We start from the raw sequence: 19724 nt of genomic DNA on the forward strand, positions 1-19724 counted from the left end.
AGCATCCACTAAAACTTTGGTTATATTCTTTCGTGAAATAATAATACGATAATATATTGCTAAGCTCATCAAAAAATTGATTACTTGCAGCTAAGTGACCTCATTATGGAGAAAGTGGACGCCGAAAAGGATAAGCTCAGACTCGAGGCAGCGCGCTTGACAGAAAAGTATTTCAGTGATGAACTAAATTTACCGAAAAAAAAGAATCTTCCGGTGGTGAGGTCCTGGTCAACAATATTACAAAGTATAAATAATAAACCTGTGACGATCGTTATTGGGACGACAGGTTGCGGCAAAACTACGCAGGTTTGTGACAGTAGTTTGTTTTCAGTACTATTTACTTTTATATATATATAAAAGTAAATTTTTTTATTTGGTAACACATTCTATTGAAATATTACCAATACGTTGCAATAATTATTTAAAAACAAACTCGATTGCTCATCACGGAACTTATATATATATATACAACATATTGGTAATATTTCGATAGAATGTATTACCAAATAAAAAAACTGATACATACATTAGGGTGCGATGCCGAAATTCATGTAATTTTTGGCGCGTTCTTTTATCCCAAATCAATTATGCTGCCAGTTTTTATGAAACAAACAAAGACTCAAATTGAAAGACTTCGAAAGTTCACCAAATTGGCTCAAGAAGCCTTTTTGGACTCACCTAGCTTGTTAAAAAAAATTAACGACTGTTTCATGTAGATGGAATACCAACTGGGTCATTCCGAAAAACTCTAACATTCTCTATATATATAAATATAACTCTAAATTTTTGGTGCTTTTTTGCATTTTTTTAACTTTTGACCATTTTTAACTTTCGCTTTTTTTGGGATTTTTGGTTCGTTATCGGTTTTAGAATATCAAGTCGTTATCATTTTTGTATGTAGAGTTTTTGAACGGCACCTTTACGAGTTTTCTTTTACCAATATTGCTTGATGAAAGTACACAAATATAGGCAGACAACACATAAATATTGAAAAATACAAAAACTACAAAAAAAATGCAAGTAAATAATGGTCTTCATAAAGTTAGGAAATCTTATGGCAACCAAAAACGAACCGGTAGAAAGGGTGTAAAGCATCTAAAAGAAAAGATAACATTGTCACGAAGTATGTGCATGTGCGTATTTGCTGAGTCACCAGTGACTATTGGCAGTACATGGAGAACTCGTAGAGGGTTTGCAAAGAGTATCGTGTCTGTTCTACGAGCTTCGAATGGAGTAAATATTATTTTGCTTTAGATTTATGCAATGCAACTGCGGCTATTGTATATGCTCGAATGAAATAACAAGTGCTCATAACGCAAATGCACAATGAGAATAAAATTCCCGTAGAAGACTCAGGTCCGAGCAAATTCTTATGATAGGAATATTCTAAACGTGATTTTGCTTCAATGGATCGCTTCAAGTAATACCATGATAGTCTTCACATCGGTGCAGCGACACTTCATTGTACGAGACTACGTAAGGACAACCAGTTGTCTCTGTTGTAAGCGTTTAGCAGTTTCATAAGCATTAGCAATCAAACGTTTCACGAAAAGCGAAAGTTAATGAAAGTGTCAACGAATCTTCCTAATCAAGCAGATCAGAATTCTTAATCCTGAACGCTTGCATGCACATTACTGATGCTATTGCTACGAAGCTAATAATTTCAATTTAGAGTGGCTTCCGATGAAATCCGATGTGAGCAATTTCACATGCTTTAACAGTAGTCGTCATACTCTTTGACCATTCCATGGATCCATGCTCTCGAACGATTTTGCCCTGCGATCGTTTCCAAATCGCTACCGGCTGCTCGTTAACGGCTTTAAGCGTTTGTTCATTTCTTCAAACGGACGTTTGTCGTGTTGAAGTCTTCGTACGGTACACCATTTCCGCTATGAGTTCGTTTGCACTGCCTTCTGCGCCAACGGCCTTTCATTACGAGCCCTTCGTCGTCAAATAATTTCTCCTATCACCCGCTTCAGGGCCGGTAACCCTATAGTTACCTACTATATCGACAGGCGAATACGGCGCTCTGGAACGTAGGTTTTTGTGACGTGACCCTCCAGACTACCATGAAATCATCCGACCTGCTTTTAACAACGACCCGACTGGTGGCGCCCGTAATTCCGGAGTGCCTGCTAGTTTCAGGGATCCTTAGTTTGGTCGGCCCCAGGTTCGATTGGATGTGGACTGTTGCTAAATTGTAATCATGCATATACTTGCATTAATATAATAAGATATATTAAAAAATGTATATACAGTTAATACATGCGTTAGGACAAATGTCGCTTCCTAAAAAGCCGCATCTAGGTGAAAATATTTTTTTGGTTAACACTTGTGTACGCCGACAATTGTCATTTACTTCCATATTTTTGTCAATTCGGGGCCTAAGTCGTTCTGAAGGATAGTTGAATATTCCTAAGCATATTTTTGATAGACTTTTTAATAAATATAGCACGTAAGTCAACGTTTCCGTGTCGGCGTTTGTTTTACTCGATTATGAGTTTAACAAATGTCTCAATTAAAAGTAAGCTTAACAGTAAGGTGGATATTGAATTAATCGGAACAGATCGAAAACTTGGAATAACTTAAATTTTGCATCATTAGCACGTTTCATAAATATCAGCGTCAAATTTTCGGGTATCAACGGCTTTAAGTTGATTGTGAAAGGATTATGAATTTAAAGAGTTTCAGAGCGTCAGTACATGACAGAAAAATCTCTGTAAGAAGTTTGCAATTATTTTAGAAGATACAAAGGTACCTTTGACGATTCTGGATATTCAGGAGTAAAATTATGAGAATTACATGGTTTACAAACACTTAGGGTACAAGTCTGCTGTTGAAGTCAGACTGAAGGTGCCTAAGAGTAAAAAAAAAGAGCTCAGACATTTAACGGTGGCGTTTCGGAGGCATGCAGCCCCAAGCTGTGGTTGATTTTTAAAGGACGAAAAAGTATTCACTATATTGACGAACATCAGTCACAGAAAAGACCGCTGGCTTGCCTGTGATCTATATGTTTTCATGTGGGTTTCTAGCAGTTATGGGATTGATTTCCAGTTAAATTAAGAGCCTAAACACCTCAATTTGAGTCCGCTGAAACGCTTGATCGCCTGCGGCTTAACAAATGCCTTAATCCAAAACCCATGTTACTAGAAAAAAAGTCTGCTCCAAGTGGTAGGTAAACAAATTCGCAGCGATGGCAGCACTGGGTCGTATGCGTAATTTAAGCCAAGGTAAGCTATTATTATTATCTCTTCATGTGGACAAAATGTTCGTAGACATTATGCACCCCTGTAGTTACTCTAAAGCGGCAGTACGGCATCGACAATGAGAATGCAACTGCAGAAAAGGTAAAAACAGATTCTAACACAATACAACGACTAAAGAAAGAAAACTTACTCCAAGGTTGACCGATGCCATCCAGAAGTGCATGCTTGGTAACACTTCTATTTCAACCAAATAATTAACAAAAACTTTAACTATCATGTGAGTGATTATTTACGAAGACCTTAGATAATATGTAATGAAGGTCGGGCAAATGTTTTTTGAGACGCCAATAGATTTAATAGAGGTCGGTTACTCTTCTGTCCTCTGAAAACTGCCTTTTTTGACTGTTCTCTGACCACGAAACCCTTATCGTTGATGCAGAAATGAATCGCAGAAACACTCGTTTACGATCCATGTGTGTAATAATAATTTGTGAGATAATAATGTATGGGATAATTCGAATCTTTTTTTTTAAATAAAATTCATGTTCTGAGTGTGATATTCAGTAAAGAGGACGCCATGCCAGCGTAGTTCTTGCAGAAAGATGAACGACTTACCAAAAAAGTTTGTCTGCATGTGTTACGAACTCTTATGCGACTAAAGATAGCCGTATTTTTTAAGGCAGGTCATGCAGCAAAGTGCTGCACCGGTTTATACAAATCAGTTAGTGCAGGATTAACTGCCTGAGAATTCGTGCACATTCTGGAATAAGCATATACAACTGCCATGAAGCTCCCATTCGATTCCATTGCATTTTATTGTGTGAAGATGAATATGTTTACTTACTCACTTGTGCTACCAAGAAGGCATTGCAAAGAGAACAGTCGAAACAAAATTGCAGGCAATGGAGATCACGAACTGTAAGTTTAAACAGGGTAAACGGAGGTTACGTGAAATAAACGGTTAAATAAAAAGAAAACGACGCTCTCTAGCATAGGCAAAAAGTAATTCATTAAAATACCTACTTTCGTTTAAATACAGTCGCAGGCAGCAACAACTCATAAGAAAAAGTCGAGAAAAACATCATTGACCGAGTATCTAAAATAATGTTATTGAGTTTAACGTATGGTACTGCCAATAAGCACTGCTTTAGAGAGCTGACTCTCAGTACAAGACGAGATTTACGTGCACTCGGTTTCAAACTTAAAGCACGTCAGGTATATTTATGTCTATCAACAACCAAATTTTGAAAAGTCGTAATGTAACCATGATTGGATTGGGTCTAACAACGCTTAACATGACAGCGACGACTCATTTCTTGCCACTATTAAGAAGTTGCAAAAATGTGTGCATATAAGTCTTATTGGGAGCTTAGGCTTCGAATGAAATTGAACTCGAACAAATGGTAGCCACATTGAATGAACATGCCCGTCAGAGATACACACCCGATATTTCATGCACACCGGCTCTTTTCACTTATGTGTAGCTTACAGTCAAAAAACATCGCACTTGCGCCGTTACGTACGTGCTCTGAAGTCTGTGAGTAATATTTCTTCATTGTGAGATGATAGAATCCGATATAACTGATTACTGACGCATTAACTGATGATTAAACGTCTGAAATACGTCTCCTTTGCCACGTATTTCACCGTTTAGTTGTAAATCAGTTCGATAAAATAGTATTAAAATACACATTGCCACATTTCTGATCAGCACTATCCTGACGTGTAACAGACATATGGCGTTTTCTTTAAATACTTATTTCAAGTAAGTGATTTTAAATAAACGGAAGCGATAAATAAAGTAGATGACATGTTTGGTTAACTACGCTTGATTTGTTTTTATAATATAATCATGTAAACATGATGAAGTCTGAGAGAATTGCCTGCTTAAAGCTAAAATTTATCTTTTATGTGACACCACACAAATTGATCGGGATAAATAGATACGGGGGTAAGATGTAGTTGTGAAGTACTGTCATGTAAATTTTTCTAGATACAGTCACGTATGCTGCTTATAATTGGCTTAAAATCATAAGCTGTCGATTGCAGTTCAGCTGAATGTTGATATCGTAACAAATGTCCTAGTAACAATAGTTGACCAAAGCATTGGTTTGGTACCGGTAAGAAAGATGGTTTATGTTTTCTGAGATAGCAGCTATTGGCAGCAGGGTTTGTAGCAGTCAATTGTAATAGAAGATATTCTTGAAATAAGATATTTAGACGAATTAGCGGATAAATAGCCCTTTTATATATTTTAACAAAAAAAAAAAAACTAATGTTAAATCGATTAAAGCGATTTGCATTTGGAATTATTTACCTTACAAATTTACCACAAATGTCTTTATTTCTAACACTAACAAACCAAACAGAATAAATTTAAAATACTAGTCACATATATGAATGTCACTATTCGCTTTCGATCAGCTGGCTTTTAAATGAATTTCGTTTACATGAAAACTTGTTCACCTTATCAACGAACATAATGGTTCTCATAGAATCATATATTCTTTTAGGTAACGTCAGGTGCACCTATTTCTGACAGGAAACTTCTTAAGTTACTTAGATTCTTTTAGAACTCATTGATTGTGCTGAGGGCAAGTTTAGAATACTGGTGTCAATTCTAAAACGTACCAATGAACAGATAGTGACATATCTGAATAACGACTGGTCGAGCGTGTTCACAATAGAGCAATTAGAAGTGTATGGAACTACGATGACATTCACATCCCTGTTGAAGAAAATAAAAGAAGACTGGCAATGGTGGAAAAAACAATCCTGGACGATTGTGCTTGCCGAAACTAACATCAAGCACATCAAAGCTATTATCATTGCGCTCAAGGAAATCCTTGCTTGAATCCACTACTGACAAGAGTGCTGGGGGGTTATCTCTTTGCTGACCATGTCGACTCTCGAGCGTCAGAAGGAGCTAAATGCTACTAGCTATTTTTACAAGAAAAAAACATTCAAAAGAACATTCTGTAGTCCATAGAAAATCAATGAGCATCAAGGAATACATAATGATACTTTAAGTTTAGATTAAGAATAATAGAAACATTTGCTTCTACGGAACATTGCCTCCAACAAATATAATGAGTGAATGAGCAACGTATCGGCCTTTGCGCGAAACCCATACGTTGTCCTGGCTATGTGAGACAAGCAGCGTTTTTTAGGTTATGGAACTAGTTCGCAGTGTCACAATAGTATTCACTTTATTCAGCGGCCAAAATCGAATTACCCGCACAACTTTGAGTTGCTGCGTGATATTAAAGTAGTATAAATTTAAATTTCTGTCGCGTAGACAGATAATCAATGATCTAATTGGGGACAGAAAAACAGCAACGACACCAAATGCCATTAAGACTATGTAGTAATGTGTTTTCCATGGCTCGGCTGCGTTAGTAATTTTATACATAGATATCTACAGATGCAAAGGCAACTATTATATCACAAAACCAACCAGACAACTAGACTGAACTTTGAAAGGCACAGCTTGTACGGATGCAAACTCTCTTGCTGACGCGAAGGGTTTTCGAGGTTACTAATTCGTACAGTATTTCACTTTCACTACAGTATTTCGAGATTCATGTTAAAATTTTTGCAGACAAATTTGCTATTTGCCATCTTTGTTAGGAAATTGTCATTTACCATAATCCCTACCCATAACACTTTCTCTTAATCGGCCTCTCAAGATTGCTGTTATTGAGCCCTTACTTTAATAGTACTTTTTTAAGTGGGAAAAAATGCTTTTTAGACACATATAGACGGAAGGGAGACTGCTGACAGTTCCGCTTCAAAGCTTTCCTCTGCTATGTCAAATTCAAAACAAATGTAGCTTGCCTTCTTACCAAGTGGTTTAATTCATCCATAATGGTTACCCAGGGTTTACCAAAAAATTTTGTACTTCCACTATGCGCATGCACATGGATCGTTAGACGTTTAGTATTATTTCGGATCCATGAGAACGGTGGTTTCTCAAACTAAAATGCTTGTGCCTCTCTTTGTATTTTTTGGCGCCCTTTTTCGTCGACTTTTAACCTTTGGATTTTTTTAGCTATACTTTCTCATTATGTTTTCAAGGAAAGCCACTCAAACGATCCATGAATCGTTGTCGTCGGTAATATTTTTATTTGTCTTCACATGTGGCCACACCCCATTTAGCGCCTCATATCTTGGAAAACTCCGCATCTAAAAATCGTATGCTCCGAGTCGTTCAGCAGACAATCTTATTAGACGCAAATAATGACCTAGTTCCTATTGATTTTCTTCATGATCATTCGAAATTTCCCATGGTTAGTAGGCACCTAGATTACTTCATATGGTTTATTAAACCACTTATTCATGTCAAGTATAAAACTACGGGTCTTATAGCGTGCCCGTGGTCCAATCCGCTCGCATGGTCATTGTTATTTTCTCTGCAAGGCGCTCTGGAAGTATATACCTCCGTCTACATATCGCTCAGTCCTCTCGTCTGCCAGAGTACTCTAAGAGATCATCCTAACCAGGATGAGAACAGCATTCGTACATACTGTTCGATAGGTCCTAATTACCCCGATAGCAACTGCCCGTTGAACGGATAGAACAATGTCCGTTCGACTTGTCCTCCAATCTCGATTCAGTTCTCGTCCTCACTAGCAGCGCCGGGTCATCTGCGTGTGCCACGTATGCGACTCCGTCTGGTAAGAAGATATCTTCTCCTTTTTTAATGCCATTACGATAATTTGTCAAAAGGTATTTCTGACATATAAAAATTAGCCATGGGCAATTTCGTCATTTCTGACAATTTTTTTTTCCTGAAATTTTTTTCTACCCGTTCGTGATACGCCTTGATGATATCTCTTGGACTGCTTCGAAAGTGAATCTGTTTCTGCAAAACTCGTACAGTCCTATAAAGTCCCCTTTTATTCTATTTTTTTTCTAATCTGTCTATGACATTGATGAAAAATAATATTTTCCATTATCCTCACCATCCTATTCAGCAAAAAAATCGGCTGGTGTATCGCTGGTCTGGTTTTATTTCTCGGCTTGGAGACCAGCGTTAACTTCTCCTCTTTTCAAATCCTAGGAAACTGTCCTTTTCTAAGAAGTTGAGTTGCGAGACTTCTAAAAATTCTTAGGCATTTTTCAGCCAACAGTCCCAAGAGACTCCGTCCGGACACGGTGCTTTGTCTATTGCTAGTTGTTACGTTGCTTTTCATTTGCTACACAGTGATCATAGGGACGTTATTTTTACCGATTCAAATTTGCGTAATTTGCTCAGGAAACTGCCTTGGAAAAATAATGGTTGGCCGCCAGGGCTACCTTTATAGAGCTGTATGTGAGGGGATATTTCTTTTAGCTTGTTTGTGACGATTTGATAGGGTAGTTCGAAATTATCTTTTTCTACCTCTACTACTAACTTCTTCGATTTAACAACTTTCCCACACATTGTCAGCATTATGGCAGTACCTAGAACAGCATTTTGAAGCCACACCCAACGCTTTTCGTGAAACCAATGGCTGGAGATCAGCTATAAAAAGTTATTGTGTCGGATAGCTTATATTGGAAGAACGACAGAAGTGCACAACGACACGTCATTTCACTAACACTTCCGTTACAAAAACGTACGGCTTGCCAGTCAAGATATCAGGGTGTAATAGGGGCCGATCTTTTTATTATTTCCTTCCAACGCTCTAAGCAAATGGTGCTGGCAGAACTTCTGCAACTGCAGAACTTGTCACGAAAGTTTAAGAAGCAGGCAAATTTTGAAGTTTAGATGTTTTTCCTTTCGACTGTGTAATACATCGTTCGATCAAGTTGGTGTAACCGGTTCAGTGCCGTTGGGCATGTCAACGATAAATGAACTCTTGTGGAAAAGGAATCGTTGCACAAAGCTAGGTTGAATTATATAATTTAGTGATGGACAACATTGGATATTATAGTGTCATACTAGCAGAGTGTAAAACCTATATACTAATTACGTACATCAAATATGCATGTATGAACGCTCATAGAGTATGTATTTGGCACAGGCTTAACAGTATTTTTTATAAATATTGATGTATCATTACTAAGAAGTTAATCTAATAAGATAAATTTATGTAGGTAATGCTAAAGTTTAGGGTGAATCAAAATTCGGGCAGGAATTTGATTAAAGTAAATTTACATCTCCCACAGTTGGGGCTTTAATCTCTTATTTCAAAAAAACGTAATGCTTAGCTAAGTCTTACTAACTATAAACAATAGGACACAATGACCAGTACTATTGAGAGTGGAATCGTCTGGGAATGCAAATATGAACATTTTTAAGTAAAGAGCGGATTAAAGAATTCGAAGAAATGTAGAGTTGTTAAAATTACCCGGTATTAGTTTGAATCACTAATTAATGTAACTTATACAAGCAAAGCATATACATTGACACTCAAGGGATAAGTTTAAAATTAAATACAGATTACCAAAGATAGCTAGATTTTGTGCGTTTCTTTGAATCTTTAAATTCTTTAGAGAACTTTACAGAAAAACTATTTCTGAAAGCTTATATCTGTCATCGGTCTCGAAGGAATAATAGAGGACTGTGAACCTTTGAAAGCGGGCAGTACGCAAGTAAACACTACCAGAACGGAATAAGGATACAAAAAGAGACTTCATTATAATTTTGATAGAAGTTGGTCTTTTACAACTCAAATTTTAACCTGCGAATTTTCGTGCTTGCGCATGATTTGGTTTTAAAGGCTAAGCTTGTAAATTCAATAGCCAAGATCTGGATAAATTGGTATCAAATATCTTTACATCTTTACATTTTATATCTCTAAATCTTATATATGACTTTTTTTTACGTATTTTTGTTTCGTTTTCCGTTGAAATCCCGTCCAGGGCCTCGGAAGCTATTTAAACCCAGTATGCTCATTATTTTTCTTCTATTCAACAATTACAATTATTTACTCCATGTTAACAAGTCCTTGGACTTACCTCTTTTATGTAGTATAGAGGATTAGAAAGTTTAAAAAAGGGCTAGGTTGAAGCTTTATTAGGTAGTTTAGCCGAAATGGGTCTTGCTGGACTTCTCTGAGGTTTCCCCAACAAACCTATGAAGCGGAGTATAAATTCATATACCTTGATAGCCATTTGCTAACGCTGAAATATGGTTCGTTTTTATTATATACGGTTATCATGGCTACACATTCAAACAGGTGCGCTTCGGTCACTTAGATCACGCAGGTCCCTATACTTAATATTTTGTCCCACCGTAAGTGTGATTTAACATTTTAACGGGAGCGGTTATCGTCTCTGCATCGCGATTTACGAATGTACCTATTTATACAGGTTCCACAACTAATGCTGGAGGAGAAGCTCTTCAGGCAAGGTCAGTTTTGTCGTATCGCCGTGACACAACCACGAAGAATTGCTGCCATCAGTGTAGCCGAGACTGTATGCAGGGAACGTCACTGGAAATGTGGGACGATCTGTGGATATCAGGTAAGAGCCTATAGGAAAGGAAGTCTTCATGACATCATTTCGCCTAAATTATCGCTATCAATTAGATCACTGTTTCTAATAAAATATGTCGAGCGTTTTCATTGCACGTGCTAAACTGGGTAGAAGAAACGAATTGGCTTGAATTTGAATATGTTATCCGTTTTAACACTGGAGTATTTCAAGCATCGTAGGTTTGACATATATGAGACCGTGGCAACCATGTATACGTGAGGCCCAATGTTTATAGACAAATCAAAAAAAAGATATTCGAAAGTTTGCACAGGTGGATAACGTTCCAAAATACCACCTAAAATGGTTTTGTGTAATTTTAGACCTTATACGTAAAGTTGCCGACGTACCGAACAGTTTGGATGTTTCAGAATCTTTTTGTATAAGAGAAAAAGCGGCGCATATGCTAACTAGTACCCCACAGAAGAGGGGCTGGTCGCGAAGACTATTCGTTGGTGTAGATCATTAGCGTATGGCCAAAAACAAAAAATCGTGAAGGTGGTTTATTCATAGAGGCAACTGCATAAATTGCATTGAGTTGCATCATTTATGTAGGTCGAATAAAGTGTGCGAAAAAAAGCATCTTAACCTCCAGTGGAATACTCTGTGGGTGACATCCATATCCCAAAGACTGTACCCGTAGTTTCTTGTTCATTAAAGTTCATAAAGCAAAGTCATAAAATCATCTTGTAAAGTCCATTTTGTGTACTGAGGCATATTAGGTGGGTCAGAAAAGTGTGTCTTTCTGCTCACTTTAAATGCTGATCCCAGTTAGAAAAAATTTCCATACGAAAAGCATTTCTTTAGTTATACGTAATCTTCCTGTACTCAACAGAAGACGAATTCTTAGTCAAAAAAAGAGGGATGTGTAGAATGATCTACTCATAAACCCATTTTCGGGCCTTTACTCATGTCTTGCTTGTCCTTTGGGCCACACAGTATAGATCTTAACACATAAAATCCGATAGCATTGCGTTTGGGTTATAAGCCGGGACTAACGAAATTTCCTAACCGTAGCCTCTCATTGCTTCTTCTTGGGCCACCGAAGCCATAACAAACCATATGACAAGACCGCTTTACGCCATCATTGATTGGTCTGTTCCAAGGTCCGTCTTTATCAAACCGTTTTTCGAGTTTGGCAACTCTAATTGGGTCACGGTCTGCATTCGTCCTTATTATACGTAAACAGTTCATCTGTCAGTATTTTCCAGAAAATCCACACTGTTATAAGGTACTCCTTTATCCCTGGTAGCTACCCATTTGTAAGAATTACCCTTGGCTTTGCTATGTGAGCGACGGGATACATATGTTGCAAAGAGTTAAAATTGGCAATTCTGCTGGGTTCGTGTAGAATCAATTTTTCTGTTTCTAGGATTTTTCGCAATACGTGCAAACGGTTTAAAACGTACGACAGTAAACACTAAACAGTGCAAAGCGCTTTTAAGGTCACTCATTGAATTTTCAAGTAATATTGCCTGTAGACAGTTGCCGTCTTTTCCTGGCAATTAATCGGAACGAATCGATTTGTGGTACAAATCAGGAATTTTAGCTCTGAAGTGCTGAAACTAATTTTGGCAAATACCGCAAAATATTGGCCATTTTTACCTAATCTCGCACACAACCGTCGTTGTCTCAATCACATTTTTACGAAAATTATGAAAATGGATTGTGCAATAGGAAGTTTTTGGGTCCCAGGACTTAGGCGCACAGAAAACTATAACCAAGAAAGCCAGGCAAAATATAAACGTTACAGGGGACGCGTAGCAAAGATAGAGCCTAAAAAGCTTCAAAATATATGGGCAAACAGAATATGGAGCTAACTTCTTTAAGGTTAAAAATTATCTAAATAATTTACTCACCAATTTAATATATCAATTAATATTAAATATAACATCGCAGTTTATTAGCAATACGAGTTGTTGGTAATACAACCTGTTAATTACTACCCCTTTGGCTATTGCTACAGATGAGACCACTTAATCATTCGTAAATCATTATTACGCTGCTCGTTTTAAATCGTATACCAGAATCTTTATGTAAATTGCAATCGACACTAGATAAATAACTCTTTGTTCTCCATAGCTAAGAAATATATTTTTTATTTCGACTGTAGATGCTTAATATAGTATTACTAGTATTTTGATATATTGTCGTAGCAGTTCACAACAGTATGTGAAATTAGTAATAGCTAACTCAATAAAGGTTTATTTACAATTCGGGATTTTTCACAATAAACGAACAAAATTATGCTTAGATAACTCCGGTAATCTGCTGATTGAAATCTAGATCCGACGAAATCGTGGTTTAATAGACCCGAATAGTGCGCATGGTCTGTATGTACTAAATATATAATATGGGGATTTTTGCAAACATAAAAATGACAAGATTTAGGCATTTACAGACAGATATAATCAGCTAGTTTTTACTGCACAAAAGTTCAAATTATCGGCATAAATATTATTATTCATTGAGTATCGGTATTGTATCCTTAACGGCTAAGAATGTATATAGAGAATTAAATTTCTAAATCTAAACCGCTTTCCTGAGGGGGAAGTGAAAGACTCCCTTATGTTTCAATTGATACCATTAAGAGGCTCTGCAGATCAAACAGCCGGTGCGTAGTCCGAGTATAAGATTGCACTAGTTCTTTTTGTCTTTGGCTTGTGACGGTATGCATCTGGTCCGGCATTTTCTGATTAAAGACGGCGTCTTTTCTGTTTGGCTCTGTTTGACTAGTTTAGGCTGATTTTCGATGATTATTGCAATTTTGTTAGCTGTTGACAGCAAAGGTCCGAGTCAATCATTTTGCGAGCCGACAGTAGTTTATAATCGACGATCCATTTCCAATCCTAACATTTTTATCTCATGTGATTTCATTATGATCAGAAGCATTTTTGGGTCGCTGTTTCCCACAGCGCGTCTTAACCGTCAACAACACAATTCTTTCATAGATTTGGTCAGCATTTGGGCCTCTATCGTAATCAAATTGTTAGGTATAGCATTTCTTTTGCATAAATCTCACCTATCTTCGAAATGTTTTGTTTGAATTTTAAATGAAGGCATTACAAAAAATTCTGCTAGATGCGATTCATGTCGCATTTAAGGTATGTGACTTTGAGAAAAACTGCCATTACTTCTTTGACAATCTAGTACATATATATGTATATGTGTGTACATAGTCGGCCTCCAGAAATGAAGTCTATCACGTTGAGCAGCTCTAAAGTAGTGAACTAACGGTGACCAAACGTTTGATAAACGCTTAGTGTATTCATGCGTGCAAGGCTGTGTGGAACGAACATATGCCCTCAACGAGAGTATTTTGCAACCCGATCATGCTGTAGCACAGTACTTGGATTTGTTGTCCGGACTGTCATATGCATAGCTGTCCCTACGGTGAAATATATGCCTTAATGGCTGTGCAAGAATTAAACTGCTTTTTTTTTTACAAATTGGATCCTTTTTTGCCAGTAATACTTTGCCCAGGATCCTATCCTTTGCGAGGTTAGTGGTAATTAAGGACTTTCCTTGCAGCTTTTTATTGACTATGCCTAAAACGGCCAACAAAGCATTGGGCATCATAGAGGCACGCGAGCTTCAAGGGTCTCATTGTAAACCCCTGAATAGAGTATTGTCAAGGGCAAAATAACCTTTAGTAGTAACAAGTCATCGACCACGTCGATTATGTAATCGAAACGTGCTACACTCAGCTTAGGCACTATGGCCTTAATTACCCTTGCTCTTGCAATTAAAACACATGCAGGCGCCTAGCGAGTCGGTCTTTTTTTTCCAGCCACGAGTTCGGGCCGCTTTCGTTCAAAATTCACTCGAAGTTGTCTTATGCGAGTGTGAATGGCCCAAACGGGAAAGGGGCAGGACCTTTCATGGTGATGAGTAGACGAAACTGTTGTTTCGGCATACTCCTTCTATGTCCTCCAGTGAAGTCTTAAATACATAAGGTACTCCAGATGGTGAGGTGTTTTTAGAGTTTAAATAAAGGTTTTCTTACTGGCATTTTGAACGAACATAATACGTTAGTCAGCTGCGGGCCGTTTCAAGACTCTTTCGGACAATTGGTCTTTAAATTGCGCTCTTGTAATTAGGATTGCTTCGGAAGCACTAATCATAGTCTCACCTTATATGTAGGATGTTTGCGACAATTTGGGACGAAACAAATGTGGTTAGACTACTCACGAGTCTATACATAAATATTGTTTTACATGTATATATAAAGCTTTCATAACAGCGATAGTTCGTGCGTCGGTGTTCTCACATTAAAATATGTTAAACTTTTCCCCTCTGCATAGTTATCTAACAGATTTGAACGTATAACAGAAAACATACTCACATCTTTAGCCTACTGATTTTGCATTAGGATTTTCTTGTAAACAGGTTCTAAAAGAATTTGGCTGAAAGAAATGTAGCTCACCATTCGACGAGATAACCGTCCACAGCCCTACTACAGTTTCCAAAATATACCAATAAGGTTTATCGGTAACAAATTTTTGTGAAAAAACATGGCGGCATGATGCCTGCTTGGCTGGACACGGCACTTAAAATATGAGCGCCCTAAAATTAATTTTACCAGTAATGGACACATATTATGAATAGCGGGCAAGCCGCCCGTTGTTCCTACGATTGATTTTTTGCATTCGCGATGAATACTCGCCCCCAAAAGGATCAAAGACAGAGTGCTGTTCCATCCGAGAGCCTAAAGACAAATAACAAGTATAAAATTAGTTGCCTTTGTTATCCTTAGAGACCTTCTGCCTGACTTCTATGGTATAAGGTTTGTACCGACGTCTTCGTGAACGATTCGAGCCTTTTTATAAATCGCCAAGATTGTCAAGGATGCGCAGTTTCATTTTTATTGTCAATTGTCGAGTTCTTACGTCAAATGTGCCTTTCATCTTTCTAGAAGAAAGTTTCACTTCGATGAAGGTTTGCCCACTTTGAACACATTAAATAATAACTGGTTATTTACACAATGAGCTTCTGCTTTTGTTTGATGAAGAAATACCTTTCTTCAAACACTACGAATAGTGGCTACACACAATATTGTACATTATACAGATTTATTACTACAGATAAACAGGAATCGTGCTTAGAAGCAATATACTCGAACTACTGCTCCATTTTACAGAGGACCTGTATATTGTTAAAATACAATAGAGCATTAACATTCACTCATATTATATTCAATAGGTGGGGATGGACCGCTTCATTTCGGAGGATAGCTGCATCCAATATATGACAACAAATGTCCTCGTAGAGAAGATTATTCATAAAGGGTACGTAGTGCTTTTTAGTTAGGAATTTCCGATCACGTTGCGCTAATGGGCGTTTGTAGCTTCAGTTCATCTTTAATAAAACACATTTTATTTGCATTCAGAAACATATTTACATTAGAATTATATATATTTTTGCGAACATCGTCATATTATTAAAATATGTAAAATATAAAGTGTGTTGAAATTGATTTATAATTAGTATATTTACATCTACGTCTGTCTTCTGGGTATAGCAATTAGTGCAAGTTCACAAAAGGTACCACTTTTCTTTTTTGTTATTCAAATCCTATTTTTCAATAAATCTAGTGTCGACCGTACGATTGTCACAAAATTCCGATTCATGAATTCTAGAATTTCATAATCCACATTGCAATACCGTCTAGTATTTTTAGCAGAAGATATCACAGTAAGTTATTTTGTTATGTATGTCCCGTCATTATTCACGACATTCTTAGGCTTCCCACAAGGTAGCGGGTTTCGGCTTGGATAGGTTTTCCAACAACGTTTTAAGTTTTTGATCTGTGTCTGGGATAAAACTACAAAGTTGACTGACTGTCCACTGAATGGGAAAGGTAAAAATATGTTGACACAAGATTTGGGAAGGTACCACAAAGCCTCGCATTTAAAATTTGGTCATATATGCTCTCATGTTGTTACCTCTTTTACTATGTCCTTTCTCTTAATAGAATAATTGACTCGATCCAACTGGATCGAGTAAATGTACCGATTAACTACCTAATTCGTAGCAATCAATTCTCTGTGAATCAGGCCTTTACAGTGCCACCAAACGCAAAACAACGCTTTTGGATAAAGGTCTGGTTGGTCCATAGGCTTTCGTTTGGTACCTGAAGCCATTCATTCTGATCCGTGATTCATGCTGACGCAAGATGTCACTTCTCACTGGTGGTGAAAATTTTGTGCAAAAATCTGCTATTATGGCTGCGTGACACTCGATATGCGTGGTCAATGCTGAGATGCAGCTGTAAATTCTTGGATTCAGAAGTTCATAGGATACCCAAACTTCCCAAAGTTCCTGTGTAAACATAAGGAACAGAAGGTTAGCTATTTACGGCCGATTCCCGAGCTATTTGTCCCTTCAGAAAATGCCTTCAGGTGATTGTTGTCAAATTTAGGCTGTCGGCCTTAACGGGCAGTGTCCTTTGGATCTCGGACACCATTTTTAAATTTTACGAACTACTCTTGAGCATTTCTTTTATTGACGTTTACCGTACATAAATGTCTCGGGCTCTTTTAACGCGTTTTGGCCTCAATGAAATGCAGAGAGCAGAAGGTTGTGCTCCCGCGCTTTTTCAACGTGGAATATCCGTTTCTGAGAAGCACTTTTGAGTTTAAATTACACTTACAATATAATACCATTACAGCAAGTTGAAGCAATAAGAATCACCTTTTCCACTGGCTGTGAGATGTTTTAAAAAAGGGGCGTTTTAAAAAACAAGAAGACCTCTTTCCAACCTAATAGTTGTTTTCAAAACGTTGATTTATTCAACATTTGGGCTTCTATTGACCTAATAATTTTTCATTTGTCAACTTGAAGTTTTTTGTTTTGTAGCTATCACGAATTCCTAAAATTCGAGAGCACTGTTACAATATCTCCAGGTGCTCAGCCTTACATTTGAAATAGCGATCTCATTCAGAATAGGAAGTTAGTTTGCTGTCTGGCCACTTTATCAGAATTTCATGAAACTGCTTTAGAAGCAACGCCTCTTATCTTAGCTTCGGGCCAATGCTGCTGCCATGCATTGTCCGGAGCTAGTCTGTGTATTTCGAAATTGCGGAGGAAGAATTTGCATATATAAGTGCGTATGCTCCTTGGCTTTACAATCTCCTTTACAAGCAATCCTTTCACAAAGCGACTGAATGCGAAAGGTGGCACTGATATATGGTACTGTAGATAGCTTTTTCAAGTTTCTGTAAAAATGCATATCATTATTTATTATCGGCATAGTAAACTATTGACTAATGCTGGACATATCAGCCGGAGATCCAGTTTGTTTACAATAAACTTTAGTAAGCACTGAATGCATCTACCAATTCGACCGGAATTCGTGTGCCTGTTCATATTGAATTTACAATGTATTTGTATGCTGGTAACAACATTATACACTAGCAATAAGCACTCGAAGAAATAACCCGTGAGATTTACTTTATGATATTATTAGACTGTGCACTATTTTCTTTCTCGTTATAGATAAGACGTGATGCCTCATCTAGGTTCTAGATAAACACTAGAACACTCACACGTGCCTATGTGTGCATTCTAGTGCTTATCAGCATTAGTTTGGCCTGGTCCATGTACAAGTTAGTTGTCAAGCCATTGGGTCCTGCTTCTTTCCTCTTTGTCATTTTCCGGACTATTTCCGCACCGTAATGGTTGGCAGATTTATTAAACTGCGTCTGGTAATCCGTATTGTCTAGCGATTCTGCTACTTCAGCCGCAGTGGTCGTTCGAAATCTTTAGTACACTCTTGAAATAGGACTTCGGAAATGGGTCGAGCCCTCTATAGGAGGAGGATTAGCAATACTACACACCTACGCTGCAAATTATTGTTTAAAAAAAATCATCTAGGCTTCTCTCCATTTACATAGTCCTCGTTTTACTAGTTAAGAGCTAGTAAGTTGTGAAAAAGAAGTTGACAGCATTATTATTGTTCTTATTATCAGGTTGGTTCTTAAGTAATCGTGTTTTTCCGATGTTTCTATTCCTCTATTTTTTGTTTCTATATATCATTAAAAGTGCTCTTCGTTTCGCTGTGAAGTCATTGTGTAGTAATCAGAATTTAAACTTCAAGCTTTAGCTATGAATATTTATGGTAAAGAAAAAAAGTACGATACTTGATACCCCTTCTAACTGAAGATTAAAAAGCTGGTGAAACAGCCTGTGGGTCGCGTGCCAGGTAGACTCCATTTTTAACAAAACTGCTTAAGAATGTTTGCAAAATCTAGTACGGCATGTTAGAATTGGAAGATGCGAGTTCTACCGATAACGCAATCCGATGTTAAGAACCACCTGAGGGTACATTTGGAGGAAGATGGTCATCAAAAGACTTAGTAACACAAAAGGAAGAATGACAGGTTTCTACATCAAATTGTTACGGGTGATCAGAACTGGCACCTTTACTTCAATGTGAAATACAAAAAAGAATAAGTAGTTTAGGGAGATAAACAGATCTCCAAAGTCCGGAATTAAAGTACATTTCCGTGACCTACGTTCGAAGGTACTCGTACACTGAGAAATGCTTGACAAGAACAAAGCAGTTAACAAGGATCTGAACGCGGCTTAGTTCAAGTGAGTGAATAAGATGATCCAATAGAAAAAAATTAATGGGCGAAGGAAAATCATTTTTGTTCACAACAATGCTAGACTGTGTACGGTGACAATCGCTAAAGTCGTTCTGCGTGAAGGTGAACAAAGTCCTTTTGCATCCACCGTCTTCTTCACGCTCCATTTCAGCAGAGTACCATATTTTCCAACCGGAAGCCAGTGAAAATCGTAACATTCGTACATTTAATAACTCAGAGAATCTTTAAAATTTGCTGGATAAGAACTTGTGAAACCATAGGCGAAACAGGTTAAATAGATTATTTGAAAGATTGGAAAAGGTTTTACAGGTTTACGACGAATACATAATATAATAGAATTGAACTTTGAAAAACGTTTGATTACTTGAGCAGCAGCTTAATTGTAGATTTGATAGCCGTCGGGCAGTATAATCGTGACAATTCGGTCTATCATGGAATGTTTGTTACC

General features: G+C 37.4%; 1 protein-coding gene across 4 annotated transcripts in view; it reads left to right on the forward strand.

Annotated features, from left to right (window-relative positions):
• Nucleotides 1-19724, forward strand: part of spn-E (tudor domain containing 9 protein spindle E) — a 38972-nt gene that overhangs the window by 1233 nt on the left and 18015 nt on the right. For 3 of the 4 annotated variants that reach the window (XM_022794072.2, XM_086978670.1, XM_086978671.1), the window contains exons 2-4: nucleotides 91-306; nucleotides 10506-10658; nucleotides 15870-15955. In XM_022794072.2, the coding sequence (XP_022649807.2) occupies nucleotides 106-306; nucleotides 10506-10658; nucleotides 15870-15955 (440 nt within the window). In that variant the 5' untranslated portion in view covers nucleotides 91-105. Of the gene's footprint in view, nucleotides 1-90; nucleotides 307-10505; nucleotides 10659-15869; nucleotides 15956-19724 lie in introns of those variants that run through there. The other variant, XM_086978672.1, reaches the window with a different exon arrangement.

The sequence above is a fragment of the Varroa destructor genome, unplaced genomic scaffold (genome assembly GCF_002443255.2).
Source record: "Varroa destructor unplaced genomic scaffold, Vdes_3.0 BEIS01000002.1, whole genome shotgun sequence".
Lineage (NCBI taxonomy): Eukaryota > Metazoa > Arthropoda > Arachnida > Mesostigmata > Varroidae > Varroa > Varroa destructor.